We start from the raw sequence: 18,345 nt of genomic DNA, 5'->3' as shown, positions 1-18,345 counted from the left end.
GGGCCTGGTTGAAACATAGGCTACTGTGCTTTTTCCTCCCGTTATGAGTTCAATGATGTTTTTCTTCCTTAATTTTCACTGTCGTTTCGTCTCACTTGATTTGTATAGTTTGTTGTTTTGTACAAAAATGAAAAGTGAAACACAAAATATTTATAATTTTTGTATGGAGAAAAAAAAAGAATGTAAAAAAAAAACCGAACAAAGTAAATGAGAAAATGGAAATTATTTTTTATTGTGTTGGCTATGAAGTGGAGTCGAGAAAAATGGTTACAAAAATACTGTAATTTCTTCATTTGTAGCCAATGTGTGTTCACTACAGCAGCAAAGAGAATCAACAATAAATTCATTTTGAATACAATAACAATACGCTGCAGTCCAGACCAGATCCTCCTTCAGCGTTCCTCCATTACCATTCTGTGAGTGTTCACATCCAGGCACCGGCAGACACACACATTTGTTAGTCTAGATAAGATCTTTCTGCACATTCTGAAGTCAGGACATGTTCATTTTTGTCTGAATCTGCACTGCCACAGCAAGATTTTAATCAAGAGAAAAAATCTCTTGGTTCCCTTTAATCCCCTCATGGACCCCAGCCCCATTGCCTCTGCACAAAGGAGCTAAGAAAACTCTGCATAGCAAACATTTGACTGCAAAGCCCTTTTGGTTTTAGTAACAAAACACAACAATGACACCTAGTGGAGCCCTTTGGAACAACAGTGGGACTAAACCAATCACAATAAAAGCGAATATTTAGTGGTTCTTTAGAACATTTTTCCTTCTCAAAGTAAAATAAGATACAAATTAAACTATATTTAAATACAAACATATACAAGTAAATAAATAATTTGATGCAGTGCACACAGCTTTCACTTCATATGAATAATGCAGGTGCAAAGTTGAATGAACTGCTACTGTCAGAATTACTACCCCTCAAGTTCTAAAGGAATAGTTATACATTTTAGATAAATAACTTATTCCCTTTCTGTTCAATAGTTAAATAAGATAATGAATACCTTATTCCTTCCCGTCTATAATGTAAAGTTACGGACAGCAACTGGTTAGCTTAGCATAAGGCCTGGAAACAGCTAAATTGCCGTGACCGGAGGCATCAAGTTTTCTGGGTTTTCTTATGGAGTCAAATCTGACTCCATACATGAACCACATCAGGATCGCCTGGAGGGAATTTCTTCATATTTAGCACAAACGTCCACTTTGACTCGAGGTGGAACTGATCAGAAGTTGAAGGTCAAAGGTTAAAGGGCACTGACTGTACTAAACCCATTTGTGGACATAACTCACAAAGTCATACGCTAATTATACACATTTCCCACAAATATCTAATACGATAAAATTAGGACATTTTGGAGGGACATTAATGTAAACTGCAACTGGAGTGGTGGGAAAAGGCATACAACCACACAACTGTTATTCTACGGATAAAAAAAAATTAGATAACAAATACATGGTCGCTTTTTAAAGTGCTGGTAGGTAGATTAGCAATTTGAAAGAGCGAGGCTAGCTGTTTGTCCGTGTTTCAAGTCTTTATGCTAAGCTAACTAGCTGCTGTTTGTAGTTTCCTATCTAGGTGAGCTTCAATACATTAAATATGTGGAAATGTTTGTATCTGGGCTAATTATATTACTATAAAGACAATAGATGCCTAAAAAGTGCTGAAGAAAGTAGAGGTTTTATAATACAGAGTCACGCTTGTCCTAACTTCCTCCCCTGACATTAGTGGTACTTCCTCCTGCGATCTCGCTCTGGAAAAAAACAAATAACATTCATGAACAAGCTCAGATAAAATATATCAAAATATATGTAGCCCATTACATAAAGCAACAATGAGAGAAATCTTCACACTTACTTATATGAGAGTAACTCCAGATGTAGCTGATAGCACAGTATCCTGCTAACAACATGCTCAGGCCACCTATTCCACCTTTCTTTACTTCAAAATACTTCTTGTTATACCACTGCCAGCCTGATGGAAGCACAGAAGAGGAGAGGAGATATAAACATGCAGACCTTATACAAAGAGTTGTACCCGGTGAGTGAGCTGGACACATTCTGAATAAAGCAGTTTCGTAGTAAAATTAAGTTTTTCCCTGATGCTGCCAATAACTTTAGCTCAGTTTGTTTCTCTGATATCTGCAGATCAAGACGTCTAATGACTGCAACCCTTCATCCAGGAAAAACAAATAATTATAAAAGAGCAAGATAAAAGTGGGCTGTTCAATTCTGGCATAAAAGTGGATAAAAAGTCAGTTTAATATTGCTTCTGGCAGACAACCACCTCCCTGACACCTCCTCAAAGGAGATTGTGCACTGAAAAAATGAAACAGACTTTGATTAAATGTAGTATGTCAAAAGGTTCCACATAATTGAGTTAGGTTAGTTGAAGGCAATAGTATTAAGTTGAACCTATTATTTATTTAAACGTAATACTATTGCTTTCAACTCACCTTATACAATTATTTGTAATTTGTTTACTAAATACATTTATTAAGTCAACGTATGAACATTTCTTCAGTGTAGGTGACCAAATGCCTGTTATCTTGTTTAAAATGACAGATTTCTCAAAGAAACACTCTGTATAACACAGGTAGATACATACATAAAAGACCCAATAAAACACAGTACATTTACTGGTCTGTTCTATGTGCATCACATATTTGTATGTGTTGGATGTGAGTGTTAGTCACCTCCTTGCACCATTTTCACTACATCTTTAGGATGGCTGGGGGTTTTGTAGGCCAGCCACTGAGGCAACTCCCTCAGTCTCACCTGTCCAAGACTCCGCTCTGTCAGAACACCTACACAATTAAGACATAACAAAAACAGATGAATACACTCTGAGGAAAAACTAAATATAAAATAACCATTTGTCAAAATCCAAAAAAAATCGAACTTGGAATTACAAGTAAACAAGAACACTTTAAAGGGATAGTTTGTGTTTTTTGAAGTGGGTGGTATGAGGTACTTCATCCATATGTAGTATATTAACTATAGATGATGTACTGGTACTGAAACTAAGCATGGTACTAATGTAGAAGGGGCAAAAGCTAAATGTATTTTAGCCATCTTAAAAAATAACAATATTAGTTGGATTTTACGCTACATTTACAATATTTTGACAGCATTACCTTGCTGTCAAACATCGCTTGCCATCAAGGACAGTATCTATTCTCTCTTTATAGCCACCAGACTACAGGTGTTAGTCTACTGCTGCCTTGATTGGTTAAATAGTTTGTGTTATTGTGTGACTTTAGTGAATGCTAACGAACCCCCATAAACATGGATATGCACCCTGCAATTATGAAAATTATGCCTTTAAGATTAATTTCAGTCTGTAGTGTGGAGGTCTTTCGCCCAGCTGCCAAACACCCACCTTTAGTACCATCAGCAGTGTTTTGGTTCCTGACCTCGTGCCGCATCTTCAACCCATCATCAGCTCTCGATGTGTCACACCTCAGTGCCGTCAGAGGGCGGGAAAACCTTGTGAGTGATGATGATATTGTGATGAGTCCTGGAACCTTCATCCCCTCATGCATGCCGACAGTACGTGGAGGGGACGTGTCCTTGCTCGTCTGAGACGGTAGAGGGCCACTAGAGAGGGGAGCTGCAGGGGGGGTTAGCTCTAACTGTTGCAGGGGGATTAGTGATAATTGTTTAGACTTTGAACTTATTCTCATAACTGATTGTAGCTCTGTATGTTGTGCAGGGGTGCAAGGTGGCTGGTCTGACAGAGTATTCATTGTAACCAAGCAGCTGTCTTTATTCCCTGTTGGGAGAGGGACTGCACTGAGCCTGATTTTGCTGCTCAGATCATCCGCAGTATCAATCTGGCTCAGTATGCTTGCGGTTCTGGACTGACGGGCCACGTTGTCTCGGCCTAAAATGGCTCTAACTCCCTGGACGGTTATCCTGGCCTGGTGACCGCTTTCTGATTTCAAGAACATCTCATTTTCAGATAAATCCTCCACTTTCCTTTCAGTGTCCACCCAGAGGTTGTCTTTGACATCTTTAGAGCCCAGAGAGGGAGAGGTATCTTTTGCTGCCTTTTTCGTCTTTGACGTCTTGGCTTTAGTGGGTTTGGCCCCGTCTTTTATTGAGTTTTTGTCAGGATTAGTTTTGGGCAGGTCCTCCGAGGCAGATCTAGTCCCCTCCAGTGGGCCCTTAGAAACCTGTTTGGATTTTTCCGCTTCTATCAAACTCTGCTTTTTGGGTTTAGAGATAGTGGAAGGTTGCAATGGGGAGCTAATGGAGTCGGTTGTAGATGAGGGAAAGTTGGCTGTTTGTTCGGACAGCTTCTGTTTCTTCTTCTTAGCTGATGTTGGAAGTGACGCAGAACTCGGGGCCGATGGCTGTGTTGTTTCTGCTGCTGATGCCAGAGACATCTTATTACTCTTCATTGATCGTGGACTTGTTTCTTTTGACAATGTCTGTGTCGAGTCTGCTGTTGGTTTGGATACATTTGCAGTGAGCTGAGAAGACGATGTTGTCCGATTCCCCGGGACATCGTGTTTGGTTGGAGGGGTTTTGGAGCTTGCTGCTGCCTTACAATGTGGGAGATGACGCTTCAACCTTTTGTAAGCTTTCCCGCAGAATGGGCACACCTCTGAGGGGGAAAATGGCAAAACACAAAGTAGACTAACACTTCGACATTTAGATCATGTCTAAATGTAAATGTATTTACTTTATCTAAATTCTCTGCTGATCATTTTCATGATAAATCAATAATATAATATAAGGTGATATTTTCAAATTGCCTTATTTGACAAATGTTTTCTCTAACTGGAAGATATTTTACTTTTACTGGTATACACATTTTAAACATCAAAATTGTACATTTGAAAAGATGGAACCAGAAATCCTTTGAAATGTTGCTTAGAACATTTCCTGGAGTAAATGATCAAATCTGTTGTGGAATGGATTTGTAAAGTAGAACATAGAAAATGTGTCCACATTTAACATTTCACTTTAGTACACCTTGTTCATTACTTTTAACAGAGTATTTTTACACTATAGCCTAATATTGCAACCTTTCCTTAAGTACAATGTGAATACTTCACCACTGCTATATGGGCTGACCTTGAAGGAAAAGTACTTACAGTACAGGCTCTTCTACAGACTTTATTTCATTACTAAGCAGTGCAGGGAGTCCCAATCAAAAATAATAGGCTACCACATGTAATTTATGTTGTCATTAGGTCACGTGGTGACTGTTTATGTGAATCACACAACAATTTTATGCGATTATGACACTTACCAGAGCTCATTTTGCACGCGTCTGTCAACACAGCCAATCAGGTTTCAGCATGTTCGAAGAAGTTACAGCGAAAAAAGTTGTAAAAGCGTGAAAGAAAAATGTAAAGTGACAAATATGATCGCATTCACGCAAAGTGTCAACCTAAAAACACATTTCACATGTTGCGTTTACACGGAAGGACCCGTTAGGTAGCGCGCTAGGAGCCTGACTGTAAATGGTTAAAAAGGGAGAAAATAAATAATGTATTCATAAGGACCGGGTTAAAAAGGGTTATTTGATATATATATAACATTTGATGAAATACAACTGTGCATTAGTCTGTTCAGTGGGTGTGGTGCATCGACACAATTGAGATGATTCACTTCCGGTTTAGCGTTAATCCCTGAAGTAACCGCTTCTCATTGTTTAAATTGTCCACAGGTGTACTGGCGACATGATTTGGCAGAACAAGAATTGTATTTATTTTAGTTGTTTTGGCTAACAGTAGACTGCTAGAACCGTTTTCTTACTCAGACTAAGTTAGGGTGTTTATTCACAAAACCCTCTACACAAGGTCAATTTAGTTTAATACGCTAGTTCAGGCTTATTGTATGACATTATTTCGCAGATACAGTTGCTCATCTGTCAAAAATAGTTTAAATCAAGTAGTAAGTAGGCATGAAACAATGATTGACTTTCATTTTAGAGATGTATATTTTGTGTTAACAATAAAATACAAAGAAATAGATTTGTAATTGCAAGTTTTAGAGGAGATATGGTTTATAACACTAAAACAAGGTAGGCTACTTAACATGCATTTGTATAATTAAAGGTCACCTAATTATGCAAAATTCACTTTTTCATGTTTTAGACAACATGTACCTTTGTGTAAAGAGATTCTGAAAATTTCAGGAAAAAAGATTCGCTCACTTTTTGTCCTGATCCATTTATATAAAAACCTGTCTGAAAATGAACTGATCATATTTTGGCCACTTTATGTCTTAACGATGTTTTGGCTTGTGTAACCATTAGCCAATAACCAACCAAGGTACCCCCCCCCCCTCCTCTATCACCTGAATCTCCTCCTAGAGCACCATTGTGTTCTTTTTAACCAAATATCTCTCAGAGGGGCTCCTTATTTTCATCTAAAGTAAAAGAGAATCAGCACTTTTGAAACAGGGTTGAAACGGAGGGGTTTATGGGATGCTACATCTGTTGGGTATTTCAAACTAAACACTTCAGAGACATGTTTTGTAAATATCTGAGACCTATTATATATTATTAAAAAACAGTATAATAGGGGACCTTTAAGATAAAATAACAGTAGTAGTAAAAAGACGATATAAACGTCTGTTTAGGGCCCATGTTAATACGTAACTGTACAAAATGAAGAGAAAAAAAACCCACCTCACTCTCATTAGAAAAGTGTATTTTATTGATAGGGTTAGAGTGGCATGAGACTTGGCACAGGGATGAATTTTAAGGTGAGGAAAAAAGATTACACACAAATCTAAATCATAAAAAGGTCATCTTCATTGGAAAAGCAGTCATTTGAAACACATTCAGAATGGAAAAGAATACTCAATTTCTACAACCATTTACATATACAGAGATAAACCTGAATATTATTTACATGGCAACAGATTACAGTATATACAAAGCCAGAACTGGAAGCAAAACTAAAGCTCACAGGAGCTTTATTCTGGGAGAAAAAACTCGACACTGTTGATGTTAAAGCATAGGGTGATTTGGCAGGAAAAAAACATTTTAATAAAAAACACTGGCTCCCTACAGAATAGACTTGACCAAAGTATTCAACTCTAATAACAAATTAAAAAATGTTTTTTAAAGGGGACTTCTAAATAAAACAAGATGGCTTGTGGAATATAATCAAATCTTCAAGGTTTTTAACAAAGATGACTTGAGACACAACCCTGTCAGTTACACCTTACTATTACAATGTTGGTTACAGTATTATCATAAAATCTAGAGCAAATCTCTGTACATCTATTAACAGACATTTATCATCCAGGAAAACAGGGGAGGTCTGTCCCTTTACAAGGCATCTAATCAGAGATGGAAAGAAAATAAGAAGAGAAAAGGGGGGATTCTGGGTCAACATTCAGGGGTCAAAGCCATGAGGATACAGTACCAACAACCACCCAGCCAACTGTACTCAGAACGGGCAGAGTCTCACCGCTCTGCCACCCAGATAAAGATTAAATTATTCAGTTAGTTCAACAACAACATCAGCATTAAACGCTGGTTCTGATTCAGACCTGAGAAAACAGTGGACTGCATGTTCACTTGCTGACACACCTGCCTAATGTGCCATTTAAAGGTAATGTTGTCCTCAACAACTAAAAAACAGAAGGACATGAAAACTTGCGTCTTAATTATCCGTCAAAGGCAGCTAGGGTTGGCTTTTAATTCTATTGAGGCACAAATGCAGGATATAAACAGTGATTAGGTCTACAGAAGACATTATATGGAAAGGTTCAGTCTTGTGGTCATTTTATAGCATTTCTCAAGAGAAGGTGCCAGTGCTGGAGCCATTTCCAACATCAAATATTGAACCGTTCTGAGCCGCTTTCACCATACAAAAAAGAGGTCCTTCTCTCTGCAGAAATAGCCCTGTGACGGCACGTTTAGCCTGCTGATCTCAGGCCGGGATAAGTGATGACTGGGACGGGAGACGAATGCTGAAATAAGAGGACAATAAAAAGGACCGTTTTGCAGTCTCCTGATCAGTTGGCAAACCCTTCTACAAACTACAGGGGCTTCGAAACAATGTTCAAGATGCAGTACTGGAGGTTGCGGCAGAAATAATGGACTGATTTTGGAATAGTTCAATTCAGTGCTTGGACACAGACTGGCATTATAACACAGGGACAGCTGAGCTTGATGCATGTTGACCATCTAACTGTCATTTGCATACATGTTTAAATATTCGTTCTTGTATTTGTCGTTTGGCAGGTTGTGTATCTGGTTGAGAGGCCATGTGCCCGCTTTGTTCAAAGTCTCCACATCCAGGCGCTGGCATTGGCACCATCACCGGCACCTTGTTAGTAGAAAAGCCGCAGCGAGTCTTTGTGCTGGAAGGCAGCGCTCAGGCCAGAGGAGAGACTCTGGAAACGAAGCAGCACAAGATCAGATGTTATCTAATCGGCATGCTTATAACCACAGACAGTCTGCCCTACTGACTCGTTCCCATACCAAACTAACAAGAAGGCTAACTCTTCGAAGAGGAGAGTAAAAACTAATATAAAAACGGCTGAAGAAGAACGCTGACGTCTATCGGATTTGTCTGAGGCCGGTCTCTCCCGAGTCCCCGTCGAGGAGGAGCACAGGGCGGGTTTGTCTATTTGTTTCACAGGTTGACAGGGGTCATTGGAGCATGAGCTGCTTGAGGTTGTCGTGCAGGATGGTGTCCTTGACGTCCCGGAACACCAGCCTGATGTTCTCCGTGTTGATGGCCGTGGTGAAGTGGTGGTACAGGGGCTTCACGGTGGCGTCGCGTCTCTTGGCCCGGAAGCACTCCACCATGAACGCCTGGACGTCCGGCAGGTTGTGCTCCTGCCCAGTGTACTCGGGAAAGTAGTCCTTGAGCGCAACGCTCTTCACCTTCTCCTCCAGCAGGTCTGTCTTGTTGAGGAAGAGGATGATGGAGACGCTGATGAAGACGCGGTTGTTGACGATGGTCTCGAAGATGTCTAGTGATTCACGCAGCCGGTTGGTCTGCCTGTCCTCCATCAGCACCTGTAAACAGCAATGGTGGGGTTGAATACAATTGTACAGATAGTACTGTTTTGATTGGTACTAGATTTTATTATTATTATTTTATCAAGTAGTTCAACTGATTGGCTGCGAGGATTCGCTGGCAGAAAAAAACCAGAAGATGCTAAACTATCCCCAACTTATAGCTAGCCGCACGTTGCTTTTATGCTACGACAGCATTGCTTTCAGGGGACAATAAAGCTTATTGAAGTGAATTTAAGAAATTCAATCAAAGAATGTTTCCTATGCGTTTATTGCAAAAGATGTAGATTGACTAATATATTGTTTTCAATGGTTCAAACTATAAAAGATTGTTATCTCCTCTAACATAGGTCACACCTCGAATAGAATGCATACATTTTTCAAAACAGTACTGCTGCAAAGAAAAGATAAATAAATTGCAAAAAAAAATCCTGTTTATTTCTGGTGTTTCCCCGCGACTGAACCATCCCCCTAAAACTGAGCTTCACATCAAGCTGAGACTTTGTGCAGCCTTACTATACAACGGTCAACACAATACATCATTTACTGAATCTGATTTACACTTGTATGAATCACAACAGCTCAACCGACTACGAGTGGGTATATAAACAAAGCAAAGACGACTTATCAAAAAGTCACTACACATTACCTGCCTGAACAAACTGATTAGTGTTTCACTTATCAGGCTATCAGGGTTGTGTGCTTGCTTGTGTACCAAAGATGCCATGGCCAGCATTTGAAAACAGTGGTGTGTTTTTTTTCCCTTCACCTGGTCGTATTCAGAGGAGGAGACAAGGAAGAGGATGGAGGTGACCGAGTCGAAACACTCGAACCAGCGCCTACGCTCTGACCGCTGCCCCCCCACGTCCACCATCTTGAAGGGAACGCTCTTGATCTCAAAGTCATACTCGTGGATTCCCTTGGTGGGTTTACGAGCCAGCAGGATGTCCTGCTGAGTGGGGAGGTAGTCCTGCAGGGGAGAAAACACACCAATGAATACCAGCATGTATATATATAGAACATCTCAAGATGAAAACAAAAATGGTGGTAGTGGACTAAGAAGAATTAGACGTATAACAACTAAAAGTAGAGACATTTTTGTTTTGCATTTCATTTCTAGGCCTTTAATCAGAAGATCTTTCTGTATAGAACATTACTTCACATCCTGAGGTAACATTTTATGAAAACTTATAATAAGGTGAATATTTGCTAAAGAAAATCCTTATTTTAGCTTCTTCAAAATGTTGATTTTGGGCAGCAATTGGAGGGAAATAAAACAAAAAAAGAGCAATATAATGCAGATATTGGAGAGCGATTTATGACCCGTTTAACTTCCTGAAAATAAGTCTGCAAACAGGAATAAAGGAGTGTGTCTTGAAGTAGATACACAGTTATTGTTTACTGTAGTGTTGAAGTGGGTATCAAGTATCAAGGAAGTTCCCTGGTATTGGTATCAATATGCCGTCCCCATTTCCCAGCAGAATATAAGCACTAAGCAATATCATTAACTAAATGTATGCTGGATCCAGATAAGCATATGTACTGTCCATCTAACAGTAGCATCTTTGGCTAAATGTCTGCGTTATCTTTGTCGTCATCTACCCTTAAACTGTCTAGGCAAGTTGCAATATCAACTATAACATGTGCACGTCTGAATATAACAATCAGTGCAGAAAGAAACAACTTACCGGCTCGCCAAGCTTATCCAGATTATCCAGGAAATACTTCACCGACTCACCCTGCGACAGGACACGGGAGGAATTTCTGTTAATTCTACACCAATTATTAGATTCAGGTCTTTTATAAAACACACACACACACACACACACACACACACACACACACACACACACACACACACACACACACACACACACACACACACACACACACACACACACACACACACACACACACACACACACACACACACACACACACACACACACACACACACACACACACACACACACACACACACACACACACACACACACACACACACACACACACACACACACACACACACACACACACAAGTTGTTGGTATTGCAGTAGACACGCGTTTGCAAGCGTGTCTTTGATGTGTACTGAAGTGTGGCTACATCTGCATGTGTGGCCGTGTTTGACTAGTGTTGTGGGGGCATGCATCTGTTCACATTGTGGGGACCGGGCTTCCTTTTGGGGACAACATGTAATTCCCCACCGCGGTAGATTTTAGTGTTAAGACTTCGGGCAGGGTTTTGGTTTAGGTTAAGGTAAGAGTAAGTCCAGAGGAAATTAATGTTAGTCCTGTTATGTCCTTGAAAGTGATGGAAACGTCACTGTGTGTGTGTGTGTGTGTGTGTGTGTGTGTGTGTGTAGGGGTGTTTTTTTCTTACACTGTTCATGCGCAATTAGTGCAAGCCCAGGCATGAGGCTGCCAAGACTGGGCTGCATTCCTTTATCTGTGTGTGTGTGTGTGTGTGAAAGTATATGTTTGTGTCCTCAACATAAACCAAAATCTGACTTCAAAAAGCATTGCAGATTTTCCTGGCCATATCTCCTGTGACCAACAACGTCTCTATTATGCCACCACGCATCATCAGGGGATTGCTTTGCATTTATTTTGCATTAGTGACGCAGTAAACAAACACCCGTGCTCTAAAATTCCAATGTTATCAGAAATAGTGATTATTTATGTTGTAATTGTCCGTTTTAGCACCAGCCATTCCCCTCCCGAAATCTCCTGTACTAACCTTTTGATCTTTTAAAAAACTAACCTGACCAGAAAAACCTGTGTGTGCGCGCACACATGCAAAGTGTGTGCAGGGCTAGGATTACAAGAGGAAGGAGCAGAGTGGCGTGGTGCTACGCTAAAGCTGAAAGAAAGAAGAGTTCTGTTAAGGACAATTCTGATTCTTGCAACATTTCAGGCTTTGCCACGAGTTAAAAAGCTCAAATCTGACGAGGACTGGTGGTTTTGAAATAGTCATAAATCAGTCTGATAATACAAAAATAAAAAGGAGAAGGGAAACAAGTAGAGCAAATCACTCAGTTTCTGTTCATTTGAAAGCATGACCACGCCGGCAGTTTATACAAGAGCGCTGACAAAGCAAAACTGAAACATAAGAATACCTAGCAATGTCAGCGTGTCATTTCAATCGTAGCCACTTTTTTCACAAGTAAGTGTTGCTAGATTTATATAAAAAAAATAAAAAACGAGAGGCAAATGTTTATGGGTGGTTCTAAAGAGCAGCTCTGTGAACTTTGTACTCAGCAAAGCGACGAGGATATCTGTGAGTTTCAGCCTGTGCATGCGTTTTCCATGGTAATTAACAAGCGAGCCTGGGGGCACGTGTGATTTGTGATGCAAATACTTAAAAAAGGCCTGGTCAAAACACAATGGGTTCTATCTGCTGGCAGAAAAACAAATTAGCCCTCGCAAACAAGGGCTGGGAAAATGTAAATAGCTTGCCACACAGCAAGTCTTCAGCTGCTGCCTCTGGGTCTCCAGTGTCATCGTCTGAATGGGAGAGTGATGCTCTCAGATTTGAGTTTTAAATTTGAATTATGAACGAATATCAATGTTTTATACAACAATATCATCATCACTTTATATGGTAACTATTTGTTATGATAATTGATCAGACATTGGTCTGGGAAAAATTCAGAAAATAGTTTGGAATGTGTTTTCTTCAAAGGAAGGAGGATCAGGGTATATGCAGGAATCCTGAAGTCAAATTGAATTCCTTTGAAGACCTTTTTTAAGACCCTTTCCATACATTTTAAGAGCTCATCACCACTTCGAGTTCTAACCGGTTACCTTGGCGACACACTTTACCTCACATTGACTATATACAGCAGGGGTGCCCACACTTTTTTGGCTGGTGAGCTACTTTTGAAATGACCAGCTCACCGAGGTCTACCCACCAAAAATAAAATCCCAAATTGCAAGGGTTGCTGAATAACACGTTTTATTTATACATGGGATAATAGGGCTGCAACCAACGACTAATTTGATAATCGATTAATGAAACGATTAATCGACTATTCGGACTATTACATGCCTTGCACAATTTCTCAAACGCTCTTATTTAGCCATCAACTTTTAGATTTAGCTTGAGGTTGTTTTAGGCATGTGGAAACTAACAATGAAGACAAAAAAGATGAATACTTGATTCAAAAATACATATATTATTCAATTAATTTAACAAATTGTTTACAAAACTAACATTGGTTTTTATTTTAATTAAATAAATAATATTTCACATCAAAAGAAACAACAATGTTTTAACAAATCGTATTACATAATCTGATGACAGAACTGTAAACAGAATAGCTGAAACTTTAACAAACTAAATAACTCAGTTACCTCTAATCATTAACCCATGTTTGTATCATTGAGTTAACTCTGTGTGTTGCTGCTAGCATACATAACACCTGACGTGGAAAAGTTACTCGCTACAGAGATACTAGAAAGACAGTTGAACCCGGTGCATTCCTCCGTCTGGATGTGGTGCACTTTTGCTAAACAAAGACAAATTGGACAAATTACTCGTGTTACCACCCTTACATGCTAAACACTCTTGGCAAGGAGCATTGTCCACCTCAAGATGGGTAACATGTAACCACACCTTGGAGCGCTTCTCTCCGCCATCTCCTCCGTGTGTTGCTGCATGGAGCAGCTGCGTGTGTGTAAACTGCCCCGCCCCCTCGCACACAGACGGGAGAGAGATCTCGTCTGGATCGGAAAGATCGAAAATACACCATCTTTTTGCATGTTAGAAACGAGTTGGCGACACTAAGACTGCGAGATAATGTTTGTGTAGCAATAATACATGACCTTTCGGTTTCTCAACTCGCTACTCGGAGGGAAGTCGCTGTCATGTGCCTTGTGAACACTCCGGAAGGCAAATAACCTTTGAATGTGACATCACAAACAAATATTCTTCCTCCCATTCTGGGTGGAAGTGGTATGTCTTTAGCCTCTTGCTCGGTCCCGCACTCAAATGTGTTGTTTGTCTCTTTGAGTTTTGAGTTTGAGTTTTCCAGGCACTTGACTGATTTTGTATCGCTTTGCATTCTGGGTTAACAGACTGGAAAGCGATAGGTCGCTTTTTCTGTCAATCAAGTAAACTCCTGAATTAAGTGGCAGGGAGGCCAAGGGAGGAGGGATCAAAACCTGTTTTGCCTAATTCTAACGGAACTGGATTTATTTTTTTATGAATGACTTGCGATCTACCAGCATTGCGTTGACCGGTCGACCGCGGTCTACGTACTGGGCACCTCTGATATACAGTATTGATTGTCCTTCCTCCTGATCTTCCAACCATTTGGACGCAGACTTGCATTTCCCCATAACGATGTTGTTTAACAACTGGCGTAAACGGACCTTCGCGCGCCATCAAGCAGTGAGCGTGCGATGTCCTGTTCAGATGACGTCAAACCCAACGGGATGCCATAAATAAACTACAAAGAATCACACTACACACCTACGCAATGAGTACATTCAGGCACACTGTACAATACAACCTCTTTGGTTGATATATTTGAATTTGAATTGATATACTTATTAAAAACAAGCTAGAAAATGTAATACCTTGGAAAATGCCGTTTAATACTTTTTAATAGCCTTAATTTTCGCTAAATTGATTTATCAACTTTTAATACTTTTTAAGACCCCGCGGACCCCCTGAGGATATTTGTTTGGTCCAAACCTCCAAAAATATTAAGATTCTTGTTTATTAAGGAGACATTTTTCTTAATAATAGCCTATAAAATGGTAATGGGCAGCATTTATAAAGCGCTTTATCCAGTCTTGACGACCCCTCTCATTCACCCATTCATACAGTGCCATTTGCTCAGGTTAACATTCACACACCGTTTGCCATGCCACCGGGAGCAACATGTTGACAGCAAGGGCTGGCATCGCACCCTCAACCTCCCGCACGAAAGACAACCGCACTCCCTCACAGTCAAAAGTCAGTTTCACAGCCCAAGTTTTTCATTTAGAGTGATATAAAGAAACATGTGTGGTATGAGAACTATAAATTACAAAATGATTGATTTTTTCTTTGTTAAATGGAACTTCAAGTTTCTAAAATGAATTATAGACTTTTTGTTTCCCCATTATAAAAAATGGCCGTGGAGCTGTATGTCACTTTTAAATATTTATTTTCCCAAATATGATTGAAAATAAGTCTTACATGCACACAGAACGCGTGTCCTTGTGTAACTAGATGTGTTTAACGCTGAGTGGGGAGAGCCGGGGCTCTTTTTGTAAGCATAAAGCTGTTTAACTACAGATCAACATTCCAGCTCTGATCACTCTTATTCCCCCTTCTGTCTGCAAAACAAGTTGTGTGTGAGACTGCTAACAAAACGCCATTGAGAACTGTTCAGCCTTATGCAACTGACAGGAAATGTCTCGCATTACTGACAGCAACTTGGAGAAGTTCTCCTCAAGTGCTGGAGATAGCGTGGAAGGTTCATCACATGACCTGACTGCTCACATACAATGAAAGAAATGTAGTTTCTTTAAAAAAATGGCAGCAGGTTGTGAAAGTAATGTAAGGCCAAATAAGAGCACAGGGAGGTGCCATTAAGGACACGTGAAGGTACTGGCGACAAACAGATGTTATTTATGGGTGTGTTAAAACATGCATTCTGACAGCCAAGACATAAGGACTGGGGAGAGGTATAAACAGGAAGCTGAGTCAATCACATGTCTGCAGCTCAAAGAGAGAGAGAAGCAGAGCAAGTACTACTCAGGGAGAGAGGAAAGGGAGGATGAATAAAGAAGAAAACCAGTTTCACTTTCTATTCCCACCACAGCCTTGGTAAAAGCCACATTAAATACAAAATGCAGACCATGGCTAAGTTTCAGCAAAGCTACATCAGCGTGTCACCTACCAGCTGAAACTCCCTACGACGATCATAGGCGTACTGTATACCCGAGTCGGCCCACAGAGCTTTGATGGCTGGCAAGTACCGCAAGAAGACGGACGTCTCCAGCTGACCGATGGCCATCTTGGCCGACCGGGTGTCGAATGCCATCACACTGTCTCCATGCTTCTGGTTGTCAGTGTCACCCCACGGGATGTGCAGCTTCTCGCGGGCGTCCACCAACACACGTATACCTGGAGAGGAAGTGAAGAGAGGCCCCTATGTTAGAATTTACCAGGCCACATGTGAATGAAACCTAAAGTGGAAGAGAGACTAGTAGGGTAGGTGAACAGAAATAACAGGTGTCTTAAAAACGTGTCTTGTCTGACTAGAGTAATTTAGCAGAATGTAAAAAAAAAAAGGGAAAACACAAAACTATATCAGAATTATTTATGCAGATTTCCCAGTATTTGAAACTGACAGTAATAATAATCAACCCAATAAACATGCAAAGGATTTTTATATAAACATTACATTTTTATTCAAAACAAAAATACTTATGATTTGTTTTACTAATATTTCAGTATTCAATTGAAATGATTGGAGGAAGTTGTCATCTTTGCACAATTATTTTTAGTTACTACCAAAAATGTTTTAAAAATAGATCTAATGATTGTTTTTACGAGATTAGTACCAAACTAATATGTGTTCTAAGTTAAGAATACCTATTGAAGGCTGGCGCGTCTCTGTAGCACAATAATAATACAAATACAAACAATATTTTGACATTTTCTGCCTTAAACATTGCATTGTGTTTAATAGAATGTCGATACATTGTTAAGTCCTAGTTAAGGCAATACTTCATTTTGCAAAGGGTGAAACTTTTTATAACATTGTTTTTAAAACAGTCAGGGCGGTATTTACTTATAGAACTGCATTTTAGGTCGTTTTGTTTACACTGAAATCATTAGCATTGCAAGTTGTCCCTGTTATTTAGAATACTCCCTGTACATACATAAGAGTGGAAAAACAGGAACACCTTACAGCACAGTGGTGGGTTCTACCCTCCATTAGCTACATCCATGTTAGTTGTTGAGCAACACAACTTGCCGATGGCTATTTGAAACTGTTGGCGAGTATAAGCTATGATAAAAACAATTAACTGTGTTGTAGCTACACGGCTATACACTCCTTCAAAAACCGTGATATTTATTCAGAAAAATGGATCATGGGTGTGCCGACAGCAGATGTAGACTGTTTATGTCCTCTCACCAAGCGCTGCTAAACAGATGTGGAAACTTTCCCATCCATTTTAACCGCATTTAGTTGCAGAAACACGGCTTATCTCGCCACCTGATGCACCTTTGGTTAGCAGTGAGGTTACCTTTGATAACATTGCTGTAAATTGTGGCTCTGAACTCCTCCTGGGCTTGATGGTCGAAGTCCTGGCCGTGGATGATCCGCATTTGTTTGAGGAAAGTCGACTTGCCGCTCTCGCCAGCGCCGAGCAGCAGGATCTTCACCAGCCGCTTCACGTACGTTTTCTCCCGGGAGAGACATCTATCGATCTCCTTGGACTTTCGAAGCTGATCAACCTCGCCCCCGTTCAGCAGGCAGACGGGTAGACAAACTTTTAACACGGACCTGGTCGGCAGGAAATCCGCCATGTTCGCACAAACTTCATCGATGCTAATTTGATGCGCGTTCGCGGGGCGCAGGCACGGGACCAAGCCCCTTCCCTAAACTCAGGAAGTAGTACTGCTGACAGTTTACCACCAATCTTAAATCTCTTTATGCAGTGCTATGTGTGTTCTTTACTCACACAAATAAGACATTTTATTTAAAGAACGTGTTGGCCCGCACAAATATAACTACATGAGGTTAAAGTAGGAATAAGTCATTTAAAGTAGGCCTATGAATAACTAGCTTTAGCGGATTTAACGACACTATCACAGAGTTTATCATTAAAACGCTCTACTATATAGACATGTGAAACTCAACTTAGACGCTGTGTATGGTGTTTGAGTGAGTTTAAGTGTTCGGATAATCAAAAATACACGAGTTTACTTTGTAAAACGCTAGATTTGTAAAACACTGGTGGTGCCATGTCGTCATCTGCTGGTGAATATTGGTAATTGCACACCTAATAGAAAAGCAGCGCTCTGATTGGTTGATTCCCGCTTTGGTATGCTGCCTTTAAAGACTGTTGGAAATATGAGAGATAGTACTTGAACGCACGTCAAGTGGTCAAACAATTGAAAATACATACTGGAAATCCCTCGATTTTCTATCAGTAGTGGGTGTGTAGAGTCTTTGGCGTATTCATGAGGTGACTTCCACCGAATAAATGTCATATAAGGAACAGAAACTTATCTCAACTTTCACTTTATTGCGAAAAAACCATTTATAATTCCCAACCTTCTGAGCAGGTGCTTTTGGAGAACACTTGAAGGCAGCATCAGTGTCTGTCA

General features: G+C 40.1%; 2 protein-coding genes across 2 annotated transcripts; both read right to left on the bottom strand.

Annotated features, from left to right (window-relative positions):
* Window positions 1–213: 213 nt before the first annotated feature.
* Window positions 214–5,483, bottom strand: LOC117464361 (uncharacterized). Its single transcript, XM_034106742.2, has 5 exons — window positions 5,270–5,483; window positions 3,389–4,618; window positions 2,703–2,813; window positions 1,865–1,981; window positions 214–1,760 (listed from the first exon to the last, which is right to left on the bottom strand). Exons 1-5 carry the CDS (start codon window positions 5,277–5,279, stop codon window positions 1,732–1,734), a joined length of 1,497 nt encoding a protein of 498 aa, XP_033962633.1. The 5' UTR covers window positions 5,280–5,483; the 3' UTR covers window positions 214–1,731.
* Window positions 5,484–6,660: 1,177 nt separating this feature from the next.
* On the bottom strand, window positions 6,661–17,610 carry LOC117464507 (guanine nucleotide-binding protein subunit alpha-13-like). The gene is made up of 5 exons (XM_034106967.1): window positions 17,259–17,610; window positions 15,902–16,128; window positions 10,696–10,746; window positions 9,777–9,977; window positions 6,661–9,007 (listed from the first exon to the last, which is right to left on the bottom strand). Exons 1-5 carry the CDS (start codon window positions 17,539–17,541, stop codon window positions 8,636–8,638), a joined length of 1,134 nt encoding a protein of 377 aa, XP_033962858.1. The 5' UTR covers window positions 17,542–17,610; the 3' UTR covers window positions 6,661–8,635.
* Window positions 17,611–18,345: the final 735 nt, after the last annotated feature.

The sequence above is a fragment of the Pseudochaenichthys georgianus genome, chromosome 19 (assembly GCF_902827115.2).
Source record: "Pseudochaenichthys georgianus chromosome 19, fPseGeo1.2, whole genome shotgun sequence".
NCBI lineage: Eukaryota > Metazoa > Chordata > Actinopteri > Perciformes > Channichthyidae > Pseudochaenichthys > Pseudochaenichthys georgianus.
The sequence above is the reverse complement of the archived record's forward strand: the minus strand, read 5'-3'. Positions and strand labels throughout refer to the sequence as shown.

Coding starts and splice junctions, on each gene's coding strand:
- LOC117464361 (XM_034106742.2), bottom strand. Junction 1,982..2,702: donor AGTGAAAATGGTGCAAGGAG/GTGACTAACACT, acceptor TGCTTCCATCAG/GCTGGCAGTGGTATAACAAG. Junction 1,761..1,864: donor CTGGAGTTACTCTCATATAA/GTAAGTGTGAAG, acceptor GTTTTTTTCCAG/AGCGAGATCGCAGGAGGAAG.
- LOC117464507 (XM_034106967.1), bottom strand. CDS start 17,541: ATGGCGGATTTCCTGCCGACCAGGTCCGTGTTAAAAGTTTGTCTACCC. Junction 16,129..17,258: donor TTACAGCAATGTTATCAAAG/GTAACCTCACTG, acceptor CTTCCTCTCCAG/GTATACGTGTGTTGGTGGAC. Junction 10,747..15,901: donor GTCGTAGGGAGTTTCAGCTG/GTAGGTGACACG, acceptor GTCCTGTCGCAG/GGTGAGTCGGTGAAGTATTT.